Below are 17,522 nucleotides of genomic sequence, written 5' to 3' on the forward strand. Positions count from 1 at the left end.
ATAAGTAGAAGTTATTTGGTCTTTAAAAACAATTTTTTAAGTTATTTCAGTAATTTAACATCCTGAGTTCAATTCATGCTTCCAAAGTATTTTTCACAGTTAATGTTATGCTTTAAAAGAGGAGACATTTTCAAAATATCCCTGGCAAAAAACTAGACTATTCCCACAATAATTTACATAGTGGATGACTGAGATTCTAAAGGAAAACCTTAAAGTTAAAAAAAGTTGTTAAGTAAAAACAAATACTCACATAGCTAACATTCAAGGGAGTATTCTGTCTGTGCTGTAGTACTCAAGAGATATGTTTGGGAGGATCCTGTTGTCCTCTGTGTCACTCTAAGAGCTTCGAGACATGCTAAGCATCCTTCCTTTCCTTATCAATTATGAATTTATCAGCCATCAATTTACTGAATATACTTCATATTTACTCAAAATTTCCACCTACATAAACTCTCTAGGTAAAGAGTTTTGTGGAGTCACTCTTTGCTATGTGAATTAGTACTTCTATGTTTTGGTTCTATTACTCTTATACTACAGAATTTTATAAATAAATCTGCAACTCTGTAAAATACCTTTTGAAGAAATAATACATAAACTCAGAGAATTTATTCCATTAATTTTTTTAACTTGGATCTGTCTTCATCAGTCAAAGCAAAATCCCTTTTTTATGTTGTTCTCTCTCTTTTCCCCCATTTTTCCTGTTCACCTTCATTCCTGTGCTCATAGACTTTCCCCACTGCCACACATTCTGCGTTTAATATAAGCATTCTTGACAGATATAGAGTTGTTTCATGTACAAGTATACTGAATTACCTAAATTTTAATGTGACATGAATATTGCTGCTTCCATTTTAGTGGAGACAAAAGACAAGTTCACACATAAAATAAGACAATCATTTTAGGTATGGTAAATTTAATAAAGGAAATGCATGGGGTAGTGCAGTAATGATTCAGTTACATTATAAAGAGTGGTCCCTTTTGAGAATGTCATTGAGCTGAAACCTGAAGCATAAAAATACTGGGAGGAAGAGCATCCAAAGAAGATATAGACTCTGAAGCAAGAACAAACTTGACATATGAGATGAATAGAAGAGATAACTGCTGTGTCTGGAGCACAGTGAGCCAGAGAAAAAGTGGTCATAGATGAGGCAGGAGAAATAGGCAAGGAATGGGTCACCTAGGGTCTTGCAGCCTAAAGCCAGGAACACGATCTTCCAAGGAAGAGCTTCCAAAGAAGATCTAAGAACGATCTCCCAAGGAAGCTCTTGGAAGATTACAACGTCAAGGAGGCAATGTGTCTTTTATTTAAAGAACAAATTTCAGTTTCTATGGAGGCAAAAAATCAGCTAATGAAATGAGAAAAAAGCAGGGGAAATTAGTTAAGAGACCATCTTGGTCCATGTGAGATATGATGGTTTGGAGAAGAGCCTGACAGGAGATAGGAGCTTGTGGTGCCATAGAAGCCCAGGGAGGAGAGAGTTTCAAAAACTTCAAAAATGAGATTGCAGTCAATCATTTAAAATGCTGCAGAGCGTAGATATTTGAGGACAGAAAAAAGAATATTAGATTTGACAACTTGGAAGTTGTTAGTGACAGAAGATAGATTAGAGGTCATTGAAGAATGAATGGAGGGCTCTGTTTTTGTTTTTATTCAGAATGCCAGATTCAACACTCATTTTCTTCTGGTCCCTTCCAAAATTCCATGAAAATGATAATAGAGATAAAACAAAAATTCACAAATTCATAAGGAGAAAGAACAGGAGCAGTTCAATAACAACATTTGGGAGTTGGAGTTTGAAAAACAAATTCAGTTAGTAGTGAATGTCAACAGAATGAAGAAAGGTTTATCCGAAGCTAGTAGTGGAGCAAGCAGGGCAGTAATCAATCCATTTTGCACTGCAAGACCATTAAAAATATCAAGAACTGGTGGAAACAGGTGCCTCTGGAAGTGAGGGAGAAAATGGAGTTGGGAGAGGAGGACTAGTTACCATTCTACCAGTCTGATACCCAAGAAGAAATCTAGAGAGTCATTCACTGGAGAGTGTAAAACAAGAGGGTCTCTAGAAGAGGAATATCAAGCACAGTTGAGGACAGGAGTCTTATACTGAAAGCCTCTCCCAATGGCAGTTAGGTTTATATCCTCCAGAAAAGTGACTGGAAGATTCTCTGGATTTAATTAGTTGTTTTGTTTCCCAGAATAAGGGGAGCATCAGGTCACCCTAAAAGACAGACCACAGTCAACAAGTCTTCTCCACACTACAGAAATTTCCAATAAGCATTCAATACTCCTCTGTTAAGCAGGCAAGAATCACCAGACATTTGAGGAAAGTATCTATTGTGAAATGCAGAGAGTAAAACAGGTCAGAGGGAACAGTCCATGCAAATAGATGATAAATTAGATGCAAATAGATACAATTTTTAAAAATCTATCATTAATATTCCTACAAAGATGAAGGAAAAAATTGCATTCATGTAGTATAACAAAATCTTATGCAAGAAGCATTCAGAGAATAAGAACGTGCTCATGAGAATTATAAATGGTGGAAATTTAAAAAGTTACTAGAAGGCTCAGAATAATACATCAAGAATAGCTCCTAGAAAATAGAATAGGCAAAGACATGGGATGGAATAAGCAAAGTGCCCTTCCAAATATATTAGAAGATCAATATATTAGAGGTCTGATATAATAAGATTTCCAGAAAGAAACTAAGAATAGAAAAAGATAAAATTAGAAAATTTAGAAAATTTTTAGAAAATTTAGAAAATTTTTTAGAAATTTCATTTAGAAAATTTCTCAGAATTGAAAGGCATAAGTATGTAAGGAACACAGAAATATGTAAATCAATGTAACACTCACTCTGAAGTTTCAGAACATTGAGGCAAATAGAAGACCTGTGGGTTTTCAGAGAGAAAAAAATAAGATAACTAACAAAGGATCAAACGTCAAAAATGCATTGGATTTTTCAGTATGGGAATTTAGAAGAAAATGGAACAATACTTTCAAACTATCAACTAATGACTTCCAACCAAGAAATCAATCCTCTGGCAACCTATTAAACATGAGGGTAGAATAAAGAAGTGACCTATAGATTTATAACTGACAACAGCTAGAAAAGGTGGATAATACATACACGTGGCATGGTCTTCATGGGGCATTTTTGTAGAAAGGACACACCTACTTCAAATCCTCAGTTTGAAGCCCAAGAAGAACATTAGAAAACCAAAAACAACAGTCCTTAGATAGGAATAAGAAGAAGTATCCATAGATGTCCAGCTTAAGTCAAGGCAAGACAAAGAATAGGACTTTCAGAGATGAGGCTGTTGACACAAGGGAGTTTTCTGATCAAAGATCCCCAGTAGGGGCGCCTGGGTGGCTCAGTGGGTTAAAGCCTCTGCCTTCGGCTCAGGTCATGATCCCAGGGTCCTGGGATCAAGACCTACATCAGGCTCTCTGCTAAGCGGGGAGTCTACTTCCCCCTCTCTCTCTGCCTGCCTCTCTGCCTACTTGTGATCTCTGTCTGTCAAATAAATAAATTAAAAAACAAAACAAAATAAAAAAGAGCCCCAGTAGAAGCAGGTAGAGTAGAAGGCAATATACAAGGTGGGGGAGTTGACCAACCAAGGGAAATACACAAGACTGTGGGAATTGCCAGAGAACCATAATGGCAACAAAGGACAACAGAGAGCACTGTTTTACAGTGATGCCTGAAATAATCAGGATGTAAAACATAACCGAAGTCACTGTGATAGTCTCAAAGAATCCCAGGCATTGGTTCTCTGAGCAGTCTTTCTACTCAAAGTGTGGTTTCACGACCAGCAGCCTCGGCCTTATCTAAGAGCTTATTAGAAACATAGAATTTTTAAAAAAGAAAGAGAAAAAAAAGTACAGAATCCTAGGTTCTACCCAGATGTAATGAATCAGAATCTGCATTTTAATAAGACCAGTGTGCACAATAAAGTTTGAGAAGCATTTCTCTAGCTATTTACCTCTAAAATACAAGGCACTGTTTTTTCTCTTCTTATTCCTGGCAAGGGACTCACTGTAGGCTGAAGGTGTTTCTTTCTAAAATATCGTTGTCAATCATTACTAGATTGCAAACTTCTTAAAGACAAGGACCATTTTGTGTATCATTAGTCTCTGATGCCTACTACAGTCACAAAAACATCAATGATATTTCCTAAATATTATTGAATATTGAACAGCAATAGTGACTACACACATGCAGAAAAAGCTCCCCTCTAATGCAGTCGGACTGATAAATGATTAATAATTTGAAAAATATAGTTAAAACAAAGCCATAAGAAGATATGTATCAAATACTTTCAACTTAAAGCACACACATTCATTCCTACACTTGTATGTACATTGATTTCTTCACAAACATTCTATTGAAAGGCCAAGGCCTTTTGAGTATGAGTCAGTTTATGAGAATTATGCAACTTCTTTCCTGCACAAACCACAGTAAAAATGCATTGTCTGAAGATCCTTTGTTTTGCTTTTTTAAAAAGTAAATTGGAAGCAATTTGAGTGCAGAATCTTCTGAGATATTTGTTTTTTCTTTTAAAGTTCTCATCCACACATAACTTAGCATTTTTTAAAAAATAATTTGACATCTGTTGTTGTCCCAAAGCATCCAACCTTGTTTTCTCAGAAATAACAACTCCTTGTATTTTTGCATTTATATTTTGATGGCTTATGTAGTATTTAATTAAATTGTCTAACAAGAAGGCCAATTACCTGGCAATATAGGGACTTAATAGTTCATCATTATTGGTTGTAAGAATAGGCCATTTTAGTATATTGCTTATTTTCTCTTGTGGCTAGTCACATCCAGTGCTCAGTGAGCCCACCCGTCAGGTTAACCCTCGCAGGTCTGGCAGCGTAGCTTACCCATCGAGAGTTCTCAGGACTGAGTCCTCTGCAATGAAGGCAACGTGTCAGGTCTTGTGAAGCAATTAGACCATTTGCTATGGTCGCTTGAAATTGAGCAAGGGCTCCATAATTTCACACTTGCATGTATTCGGATCTCTCAGGTAGATGGCAACTCAACTCCATAAACAGATTCCTTTTAGCATTGTTTCAAAATTCAGACTCAAAAGATACTACCTCTATCCAGAAGGGTAAATCCCTAACGAAATGAGTTATGTGACACTTGAACTGAGGCTCCAAAATCAGGTAAGAAGGACCCTACCTTGATGCATTTACTACTGCTATAATAAAACCAACTAATCTGAAGAGATTTGGGGTTGAATCTTGACATGATAATGCATGCCTAATACACAGACAGCACTCGAATTTTTTTTAAAATATGATTTTTATTTACAAAATATCTTTGAGGATTTGTTTTGTGAGATATAATGAACTCTAAGAGCAGTATTTGCTCCTGGATGTTTACTCTAGAGTAACAAATTGAGAAACAGAAATTGTGCACGTGCGTGGGCACCAGTGTATATTTCACAATACATATTAGTATTTAGCTGTAGTAATAAAAATATCTTATTAAAGAAATATCACATACGAATAAGCTGTCATGTCATGAAATTAAATCATAATGTTACGACGCTATTTCAAAAAAATTTTTATTGATTTTATTTGAGAGAGCGAGCGAGCCCACAAGTGGGGAGGGACGGGGGAGAGGGAGAAGCAGATTCCCTGCTGAGCAGGGAGCCTGACCTAGGGCTGGATCCCAGGACTCTGAGCTTAACAGGGTCCTGGCAGACGCTTAACCAACTGAGCCACCCAGGTGCCCCTATGAAAATCATTTGTCTCTCTGCTCCATAAGATCTAAGCTCGAAGACAATAGAAGACTCATTCTGCCTCCCATAACTTTGGCACGTTAGACCTATAATAAATATTAGTTGAATTGAAATAAATGTTGGCACTATAATAAATTAAAGAATGCAGGTCTTTTTTTTTTTTTTTTAAATCTCATTTATTTATTTGAGAGAGAGAGAGGGGGAACGCAAGTGAGTTGGGGAGGAGCCGAGGGGAAGGGAGGAAGGGAAAAAATCTTCAGCAGACTCTGCACTGAGTGCGGAGCCTGACACTGGAAGTTAGTGATGCTCAACCTCAGAACAAGAGATCATGACCCCAAGATTGTGACTAGAGCAGAAACCGAGAGTCAGTCGCCTAACCAACTAAGCCACCCAGGTGCCACAAGTCCCCAAGAATGCAGGTCTTTTGATGCAAGTTCAAAGTTACAAACAATGAGGTGATAGGGCCAATGATTTAAAAATATTTTCTTTTGTACAACTGAGGATCAGCAACATTTAAAATATGAAGCCAATCATACTTTAGTTCTTAGATAAGAATACAAGAGGTCTCTTTATAAAATGGACCAAAAAGAAAAGTGTTAAATCTATGTAGGCATCACATTTTAAAAAAATTACTCCATCAGATGCTCAAGGAATATCAGAAATTAGTACAAAATTTTCAAAATATCTAACACACAAAATCTTCTCCATTCCCCATCTTTTATGCCATCATCACGAAATACTTGAGTATTCCTTAAGAAATATCTGATGGCTCTACAGTAGGTACTTAAATTAAGTATACAAAATTCATGCTCCCCCCATTTAATAGGAATGATATATTTTATCCAAAAGAGGAAAGAAATTTAAATAAAAAAGTTACAACAGTGATAAGGATTCATTTTATTGTGTTTTCCACATAGAAGATTTTTTTGATGAAAAAAATTCTTTACAAAGATGATCTAAATTGAATCAGTAACAAACAAAATTTAGCTTTTAAATGAGTCAAGTATTCTGCATTTGAAATTCAATTCCACAAACATTCAAGATTAGTGAATTTTGGTAAGGAAAAAGGACTAGCAGAAAGGAAAAAGACATCTTTTCAACAGATAGTACTTTATAGTTTTTTTTTTAATTGCTTTGGGAAAACACACAGTATAGTTATTTAAGAAATATATTTTAAGCAAGATTTAAGTGCTTTAAGTCAAGTGGACTTCAGACTAAAAAATATTTTAAAATTTGCCAAGATACTGAAGTGTTAAAAATATTCTTATTCATTTAATTTCATGTTTAAGGAAACCTATGACAGATAAGAAAACAAAAGGCAAAAAAGTTTACCTGCATTTTTATATAATAAATTCTAGATCTATAAAAATTTCCTGGTTTATACACAAAGGCCAATGCTTGACCTTCATTGATCCATTTCTATGTAGTTAAAAAAATACAGTATCAAATCTTTCTCCCCCCCCAAAAACTAGAAGAAATATTTTAAAGTGTGAGTGTGTGAATGTAGCTATGCATATCTTTAAGTGTACAAAACACACAAATATCACTTTACTTAGAAAATTATTTTCATCATACTGTAAACATCTCTTCCCCTACATCTGGACATTTCAAAATAGTCTTTGGTATTATTAGTTATTGTGCTTTGAAACGGAAACTTAAAAGATTTCTGTAGCAATGCTACATAGATATTTTAAGACATAAATAAGAAAAATGCACTTGGAATAAGTTACAATTAGCTGCTTTTGCATAATTTTCAAAAACTACAGTGTATGCCTAGTCACAGTTTTATGAGAAAGAATATCTCCTTTTTCAACTCCTTAATTTTAAGGAACACTTAATCATTTTGGCTAAAAATCCATTTTTGGAGTGGATCTGATGGATTGCATGACACCAAGCTCGGATGCTCTCCATTTGCTGAAAGGCACATTTTTAAGAATGGATTATATAGAAGTTGGTCCTAGAAAAAAAGGAAACACAACAGACATTAAATTTCAAGACTCATGGTTAACTGATAAATATGAAAACTAAATCATAGTCTCATCGAAGCTAAAGGACACTCACAACCAAATGTACACAGTTGACTTTTAATCTTTCTCAGATCAATCTTGTCTGATAAAATCTTTCTGGTTTCTGGTGTAAACCGTATCATTTATGCCACTACTGTTTGATTCACAGGAGGTATTAGATAAATAAAGAGATATATAGAGAGTAAGGTCTGAATCAAGTTTTCAAATAAGAACCATTCCATTGTTATATCCATAAGTGACAAACTCTTTAAAAAATTATGTTATAAAAATTGGTCTTTTAGTATTTTAGTAGGGTACAAAACAATTTTCAGGTAAGGTAAAGTTTAGCTATGTTCCAGCTAAGCTTTAATACATATATTTAAAAACAGCAAAGATTTTTTATGTATTCTCTCAATTCTAAATTCATTTAAAAAAGCACAAAAACAGGAGAAATGAATCACTTTAGGGACAAAAAAGATAATGATTTTTTTCTCTCGGCCATGATAAAAAAAAAAAAAAAGCGACTGTTGCCAGAAGCATTGTAAGAAACTCTAAAAAGACAAACATGAGCAACTATTATTAATAACTCACAAAGGTGTTGACGGTATAAATCATGCTTTCATTAAGCAACTTGTTCCTACGAGTATTTAATTCATAGAAACATTCTCTCATCACATTGGTAGACAGACACAATAACAAAGTTAACGAAGAGAAATACTGACAGATCACATTACTATGCTATGTTTCATGCATTTTCCCAGATAAGCAACTCGTGCTAATCAAAATAATTATGGAAAGGGGTGAATTAATTGCACTGAGGTACCTTCTGGATCTCCCATATCTGTTCTCCGCTGGCCACTGTCCTGTGACCTTTGTAGGCACACGCTCTCAGCTGAACAAGACCTTGAGCAGCATGAAGACATAATTCCCTCTGGATGTTATGCCGAATTTCATGTTGAGCCGAGTATTCAAAATACTGTGAAAAGAAGAATGTTGTTACTGACCTGTATCCTCAGCTGCAAAATAATGGTCCAATAATAATAATTTAAAAAAATCAGCAACTTGCTGAATAATGAAGTCCTGTGTACTCAACAAAGTAATACAATAAAAATAGGTGTTAGAAATATGAGTTTCATGACAGAAGATGCTATAACCCCTTCCCAACCTATCCCCAGCAGGTAGTTACATAACAAGGTACTGTCTCCCTCCCATGTCAGAAACGGGAAGTAAGTCAGGTGGAATAGAGGTTAGCCAGGACAGGTACGCCACAGAAAAGGACCTGGAAACTTCTAGTAAGCACGTTAATTGCCTCTTCTTCCTCTCCACAAGTGTTCCTTCTCTCCTATTCCTCTCAATTAATGGCATTTTCACTTACACTAGGAACAATTAAATGAGGTAATCTCCATGTCTCAGTTTCCTTCCCTGTAAAATGGGTGATTTTATAGTTTTCCTGCACCACAGGGTTATGAGGCTAAGAGGGCTAATCTATGTAGAACACTCAGGACAATAACTGGTACATGGTAAACTTTTAATTCATCTTAGCTGCTATTACTAGGATTAATGTTTCTCTCTCTCCGTATGTCCAATGTATTAATCAACCCCTTAGCTCTACTGAATTTCCCTCTCAGATGTCACCATTGCACTTTGCTCTGTACCTCACTTCTCTTATTGCAGCACTCAGAACCTCCACTGTAATACTTCCAGCTACCTGCAATTTCTGCAATTTCACTCTGCTCTGAGCTGGTCTTTCATAACACTGATTTGATGCCCTACCTCTCTTCCTCGAGTGAGTCACTACTGCTGCTAAGAGGAAGTTCACACTCCTTAACAAGTACATGAACTCCTCCGTTTTCAATCTTACATCAACCACTGCCTGAACTGTACACCATGTTCTTCTCACACAATTTTACCAATGTAGAGTATATGCACCCATAAGTCTAAGACTGCTTTACTGTGTTCCGCCTGGAATATCCTTCCAGATCCTTCTCTGCCTAGCTAATTCCTTTTTTTATCCTTGTAAAGCCAATTGAAATGTTACTTTGCTTCTTTAATTTCCCTGAGGTTGTCCTACTGAACTAAATCACACCCTTTTCAGGCTTCCTATAGTACATCAGAAATAACTTTTATAGCATTCTATTGGAATTGTGCGTGTAGCTAGCTGGCTTCACCACAGACCAAAGTCAGGCAGCGTATCTAGTAATAACATCCCTCACAAATCAAATACTCCATAATGTTGACATTCCAAAGATAAAATAAGTGAACATAATGGATGTTCAATAATGAAGTAATTAGTCTTAGCACTAATATTTATTGAGCCCTTTTTATGTGCTAAGCAGGGTTTTTTCTAAACCCTTTATGTGTATTAGAGTAGGCACTCCACAAACATTAACTGAATTAATCTTGAGTTCCCCTGGTCTTGGCCTCATGCTTAATTTAGCTCCTTCCACAAATATATCCATCATTTTTATAACTGATAGTTCTTCAGATGAAGACACTGAATGAAAATGAGTGTAGATCATGAAAATAGCGTTTTGGCTATACTTCTTGAAGAGAGATAAATCTTAGGATCTCAAAGATGGTAGGAAAGTCTGTCCAATATTTTACTTCACATACATCATTATTTTTTTTTAAATCATTAAAAGTCAAGTTATAAGGAATAGGAAATAGTTGAAGATACTTTGGCAACCAAAAAGAATATGCAATTAGCTACCTGGGAACACTGGAGAAACATAACCTAGAACCAGGACAAATACCCTGGAATAAGAAGCACAGGAACAAAGCCCACTGTTACAAAGCCATAATGACTTACACAGCACTGCACTAGTATATTGATCAATATAGCCACATTATCAACATATTTACTTTTAGTTGGCATATAAAATACTGTTACAATGGAGTTTTATGTTATACAAAGATCATTATCTGATCAAAACAGTAAAAGGGCACATAAAGAAATGGTCAGGTTAGATGATATCTCAAAACGCTTAGCACTCAAGGAACTAAAATTTGCAAAGTATTTTAAATGCAGTGCATGACTGAAAAAAAATTTGAAGGAAATAAAATAAAATCGATGGCTATATTACAGTGCTAGAAATCAGAGTCATTTTCTTAAAATATAAACTGGGAAATAGTATCCTCCTGCTCAAAACCTTCATATAGCTTCTGTCAAACTGAGAATTAAATCCAAGTTCCTAGGGAAGGCCTGCAAAGCCTTCTATGACCAGGCTTCTTATCGATGTCTCTGACCTTGTTTCCCACCCTGTCTGCCCAGACCACTCTGCTGCAGCCACACAGTGGCTTTCTGACTGCTCCACTGACCCGCCGCCCCTAGTTTCTAGCCTTGCACCGCCTCTGCCAGGACACTCCCCTCCTGGAACATGGCTCCTCTCCAACTCCTTCAGGTCTCTGTTCCAAGGTCGCCTTCTCAGAGAGGTCTTCCTGAACCTCCAAAAACAAACCCCTCTCCCACTCCCCAGGTTCACATTATCCACCTATCCTGCTTCATTTTTCTTTATGCCCATAATTACTCTTTTTCCCCTTCTCCTTGAAAAATACAAGCTCCACAAGGTAGAGATTTTTCCTTTTTCACTACTATAGCAGTGCAAGTGACATTATAGACATTATAGACAAATATTTATTGAAAGAATATATGAACTACTTCTCCATTCCCAATGGAATTTTTAAAAGACAGCTATGTTGTATTTATAATTTACAAGTTTTTAAAAAAATGTTTATTTATTTATTTATTTGACAGAGAGAGAGAGAGCTCACAAGCAGGCAGAGAGGCAGGCAGAGAGAGAGGGGGAAGCAGGTTCCCTGCTGAGCAGAGACCCCCCCCCCCAGCCCAATGTGGGCCTTGATCCCAGGACCCTGAGATCATGATCTGAGCTGAAGGCAGAGGCTTAACCCACTGAGCCACCTAGCCACCCTACAAATTCTTTTAGAAATAAGACTATAAAAACATCTTTATGGCAATGACAAAAGAAAAACATATAAAACAACATGTAAGATATTTTCAACTTTTATGATAAAATAAATGTAACGATAGAGGAAGACTGAGGAAAATCTGTGATTAGATTTTTACAAATAACAGAATATTTTTCACTGTCCAAAAACTTAATTTTAACTAGCACAGTGTTATTTCCAAAAGAATGCAATTATTTATATAATTATTTTTCTTCTAATATATAGAAGGAAAATTAAAAAAAATATATAAATGTATTTATATATGTATTTGTAATTGTATTTACACATATACATATTTTATTTTTTAAAAGATTTTATTTTTATTTATTTGACAGAGAGGGATGACAAGTAGGCAGAGAAGCAGGAAGACAGAGAGGGGGTAAGCAGGCTCCTCACTGAGCAGAGAGCCTGATGCAGGGCTCGATCTCAGGACCCTGAGATCATGACCTGAGCCAAAGGCAGAGGCTTAACCCACTGAGCCACCCAGGTGCTCCTGTATATATATATTTTAAATTTTCCTATATATACACACATATACACATGTGTAGATATATATGTATCTAGATATGTAGATACATATGCTTGTGTGGGTATCTGTGTATGTGTATCTCCATCCCATTTCAGAATTACAGCTTAATCATCCAGCAGTGGATCCTGTTCACTAGCTATGGCTTCTGGGCATCTGTGCCACCTACCCTTGGTAGACTGGTTTATTTGGATGAGTAGGGATTGGAACTAAACTTAGCTGAGGCTAATGAGTAGGAAGAAACATGGAAGATGATAGACCAGGAGGTAAATGGACTCTTCTTAAAACTGACATCACTAAAGTTCCATCCTACTAAAAGAGGACATCATGAGTATTTAATATTGTAAAAATCCTCCATACACATCTTGGACTTCCTCTCCAAATACCTGCAATTCACAGAAAAAAAAAGACATACCAGCTCCTCTCCTTTGTAACCCCCTCTTCATACTCTTCTCATCCTGTTCTCATTCCAACCAGCTACCTCGTTAACTCCTATGCACCTTCCAAAAAATGTTTTCAAATGTCTGCTTTCCAAGGAAAATGTATGGGCACCCAGTCTAATTCATTCAGATGCCCTCCTTCATACTCTTGAAGCGCTCTGAAGGCTTTATTCCAGACCTTCCCATGCTGACTGTGACCACTGGCTTTGAAATGTAGATTTCCTGAAGGAGTTAGAATCTAAGTGGCTTGAACCCAGCAGAATATCTGTCTGGCACGCAGGGGTTACTCAGTGAATTTGTTGAATGAACAAATGAGAGGGTCCAATCTTTCCAGGAGAAAACTTGTAAAAGGCAAGGCAAGGAAGCTAAATACTAGAAATGTTATTTTTGTAAGTTCTGTACCCATGGCAGGCCAAATACTCACACATAACATTTGAGCAGGTATACCAGTGAAGGGTAATCAAGAACATGCCCTTATTCAACAACATATTGAAACAATATCATGACCCACAAAGATAACTTCTAATGATAACTTCTAATACTACTCTTTTGGTATTTACACTTAATACAATTTGCTATTGAATGCAGTTAAGTAAATATAGCCTTTACGTATAGTTTTGCAAAATCACCTTGCCAGTAGTCCCCCAACATCAAAGATCCACATAGAAGATCCTGTTTTTAAATTTCAAATAGCTTTATCCTATTATTTTTTCATTTGCCTTTCTACTGAGTAAGTGAGCCACTTCAAATTGTTTTCAGAACCAGAATGGGAGTCAAAATCAAGCACTCAGCAACTTCAATATTAATTGCCAAACTTAACCTTAAACACCCGTTTACCTGAATACAAAGGTGATCTGGGACTTCTGACAACCTACTCATGTTTGCCTCAGTGAGAAGGGAGCACTTTTAGTGCAGGGCTCACCTGGTTTCCCCCGAGTCCATGACACGTGTACAAAATTAATGGTTTGCCTCCTTGATTATTTTCTCCAACATCCAGACACAGAGGCTGACCAACGCTTTTAATCTAAAGGAAAATTTTCAAGTTATAAAAAAAATGTAATCTATGTGGTTGATATATATTTTTTTCAATTCATTTCAGGAAGCAGTATTAATAAATAGTACATGTAAAATCTCAAAAGCCATAAGCCAGAAAGTATGTCAGAAATTTTCCCTGGACCACATAAATGTTTGTGGCAAAGGCATATATACCAAGCAAAAAGGAGCCAGAAAATACTCACATATCCAGATATAACAGGATTAAGGTCTGGCACATATGCTTCTGGATAAATAGTGTTCAGGTACCATGTAAAATTTTTACATTGAAGGCGGTGCTTTATTTCAAATCTCTTTGAAAGATCACCAAACGATTTCTGGAGAAAGATGAGAAGTAAAACGAATGCTTAATCAAAACAGCACTAGTAAAAGAGTTCAAATGTTTTGTATTTATATTTGGGCCAGAAAAAAATTCTGGCCAAAATGCAAGATGCACTTTAACTGAATTCACTGTTTATTCAGGCAATGAGTACGCCTCCCTGCTTGTTTCTTCCTTGAAAGAGAACCAAGTTACCAGCGCAGGTGGTGACATAATGCTATTTTATTCTTTCTTTGTGCTACCAAACCTCCCTCACTGGGGCAAAGATCTCTAGAGAAATGGTAGTGGGAGAATCCAAAATTGATTCTAATTTTACACCTAAGAATGATCTGTGAAGTGAGATGTGAGGAAGCAGGTATAAAGAAACAGTTCCTAGGGCACCTGGGTGGCTCAGTCAGCTAAGCATTACTCTTTTTTCTTTTTTTTTTTTTAAGATTTTATTTACTTATTTGACTGAGAGAGAGATAACAAATAGGCAGAGAGGCAGGCAGAGAGAGGGGGGAAGCAGGCTCCCCGTTGAGCAGAGAGCCCGATGCGGGGCTCGATCCCAGGGCTCTGGGATCATGACTCGAGCCGAAGGCAGAGGCTTCAACCCACTGAGCCACCCAGGCGCCCCATTTTCCTTTATTTTAAAAAGACTAAGAAAAAAAATTTTTTGGAGAACACTATTGAACTGAAAAGGTATTGGGTCCATAAGCAAAATTTTAAAGAAAAACTATATTTGGTACCTAAATATATGAAAAGTTTAAACACTCGAACTCACTATTTCAGTTAAGGTAAATATTTTCTCTGCCAACACCAATGTCTTGAATCCAGGGGTTTTAGCAAAAAGTATAAAACGCTAAAGGACTTCTGGCTAAGTTACGTATTTTATAACAAGATCCGTTTGCCCTGTGGTAAAAACAAGGGTTTACTGGTTTGCTTGCCGCTTTGTGGGTGACAAAGGAGTGTAAGCTGCAGTCAGCACACACCTGCCTGCTCAGCCACGTACCCGTGTGCAGTACACAGTCTGCCCAATTTGTACTGGTGGCCTCAGATAAAAAGATATCGAGCTAATCCACTAGTGCTCTGACTTTGCATCTTACTAACATGTTGCAGGGAGATACTGGAGACCAAAGAAAAGCTGAAAAGAGGTAACCAGACCTTTTATTGTAACAGTCAAAATGTTGACACCCTTTAATCTCAATATATACCCCCTGCAAATCAGCACTTTTCTTCCAAAGGGTTGGGGGCCATTCACTGAGGCACACTCCTAAAATGTCTAGTTCATTTACTACAACCAGTACTGAACCTGTTGGATCTCAGGGCCAGTGTATTAAGCATCACAGTTCTGCAGAGCTTTTATCCATGACAGGTCAGTAACAACAGTGCCATACATTTGTGAACACTTACTTCTTTATTTCATAACTACTCTGGGAGACATGCAAGTATGTCCTCTCTCAAGATGGAGAAGCAGAGAGAAGAAGGTTGGCTGAGCATACACCCCATGCTGGGCCAACCTCTCAACCACTGTATGAAGTGTCATCCCATTCTACGTCTCAAAGGGGCTTTGCCAGGGAACCCCTTCCAGCAAGCAGTGGAACTAGAACTTGGGGAAAAAAAAAAAAAAAGCACTTGGGGCACCTGGGTGGCTCAGTAGGTTAAGTGTCTGTCTTTGGCTCAGGTCATGATTGCGGGGGTCTGGGGATCAAGCACTGCATAGGGCTCCCTGCTCAGCAGGGAGTCTGCTTCTCCCTCTGCCTCTGCCTCTCCCCCCTGCTCATGATCATGCTCTCTCTCTGTCCTCTCTCTCTCAAATAAATAAATAAAATCTTAAAAAAATTTGTTTTTAAAAGCCTTGGTATTCCTGGTTTATTCTCCTGTCACATTCTGACACTCTCCCCATCCCCAGTTCAAAAAGCCACTTAGCACCTTTCTTTGGGTGTTAATCGCATCACCTCACACCAGTTACAAGGGGTTCCACTGAATCTTACTTTTCTTTGAGGAATATCCTGAGCCAAGGCAGTTACAAAAACTAAGTATCTTCCATATTTAAAGAGTAACATCAAGTGGAATGCCTAAATATTTAAAAAAGCCGTTTACTTCATTTTTTTCCTTAAAAAGAGAAAAAACTGGCATCAATAAGTTATATATTTTGAGTTTAAAAACCAACTTCAGAAATAATTTTTTACAATGTTTTATACTTGAACTAACTCAAGTCAGTAAAAGAATATGAGAACTTGGTGTGGATTTTTATCATGATTTAATTATTTAGCTCTGACTTACTTGTTTAACAATTTTTGCTGCATCTGTGTTTCTCCTATAAAATATTTCCTTGTATTCATCCATCCAGACTTCTGCAAGGCGAACTTGGTTGCGAGCAATCACCTGAGTGCCTTTTGGAAAGGTATGAGGGCTTTTGCTGCGAAAAACATGTCCAACAACAGAGCAAGGCATAATCTCCAACTGCCCACCACATTGCCATACCTGATAATTAATGATATTTGTTTAATTTACAGTATATTTACAAAACCAAGTGTTGCTTTTAAATTCATCTTTAAGGTACTAATAAAAACAAAATATAGAAAACAAATTTATTAAAACTTTACAAATAGTCTCTGTTCTTGGCCAGTTCAACTTAAATTCTTAAATATAAAAAAAACAATTTTATGAAATGGTACAAAAACTAAATACAATAAGGACATATTTTCAGAAAGTAATTTAACAAAATAGTGATTTTGAATCCTTCATAAAAACCAAATCCCACATTTCTTTTTTTGCAAACAATTATGCCAGCACTCTAATGTATACCAAAGACCAAAGCCTCTTTTGTATTTGACTTCTATCTTCTTATATAAGATACATGGCCAGTTCACTTGAAACAAAGATTCTCTCTTCTGTGGCAGGAACTAGCAGTCTCAGAGTAAGTGGACCCAGACTACATTTACCCCTTGCATGTTCAATTTTGTAATTAAGAAAATAATTCCAGATAATACCCAAGTACAATCTTGTGAAGTAGTTGGTCATTGTTTAAAAATACTCATACCTATTTAGAGATAGTGGGTTGAAAAACTTATCTGGGAAATTATTAAATCAATACCTACTCGCTTAAATACCTTGGCAATCAGTTCTGCCATAGTCACTAAGCAAAAAACCTAAAATGAAGACATGTTTAATAGTCTGTGCTAGTATTAGGGCAAGAGGTCATATTTTCTCTTTTTTTAAACAAATCAGAAAACTCAGTGGTATTTTTAATTCAACAAATTGTGCCTGAAATCTAACATGTGTTAGGGGATGGGAAGACTTAAGTGAATAAAGAAAGGCCCTTCCCTTGAGCAGCTCAAATTTGGCTAAGATCATCATTGCCATTCTGTGTTGGAGCCGGAGCTAAAACTTAAATCTTCTAGTCCTAGTTCAGTTCTTTTCCTACTACATTCCAGCCTAATAGATGAAAAATGAATGATAGAGTCATCAGA

General features: G+C 36.6%; 1 protein-coding gene across 2 annotated transcripts in view; it reads right to left on the bottom strand.

The window, feature by feature from the left end:
- Nucleotides 1-6,628: 6,628 nt before the first annotated feature.
- The window catches only part of GALNT3 (polypeptide N-acetylgalactosaminyltransferase 3), a 45,109-nt gene continuing 34,215 nt past the window's right edge, over nucleotides 6,629-17,522 (bottom strand). For both annotated transcript variants that reach the window (XM_032880349.1, XM_032880348.1), the window contains 5 exons: nucleotides 16,333-16,533; nucleotides 13,934-14,065; nucleotides 13,618-13,719; nucleotides 8,587-8,739; nucleotides 6,629-7,714 (listed from right to left, as the gene is read on the bottom strand). In XM_032880349.1, coding sequence (XP_032736240.1) covers nucleotides 7,592-7,714; nucleotides 8,587-8,739; nucleotides 13,618-13,719; nucleotides 13,934-14,065; nucleotides 16,333-16,533 — 711 coding nt within the window. In that variant the 3' untranslated portion in view covers nucleotides 6,629-7,591. The remainder of the gene's footprint in view (nucleotides 7,715-8,586; nucleotides 8,740-13,617; nucleotides 13,720-13,933; nucleotides 14,066-16,332; nucleotides 16,534-17,522) is intronic.

Source organism: Lontra canadensis, unplaced genomic scaffold (assembly GCF_010015895.1).
Source record: "Lontra canadensis isolate GAN:19392208 unplaced genomic scaffold, GSC_riverotter_1.0 scaffold69, whole genome shotgun sequence".
NCBI classification, from domain to species: Eukaryota; Metazoa; Chordata; class Mammalia; order Carnivora; family Mustelidae; genus Lontra; species Lontra canadensis.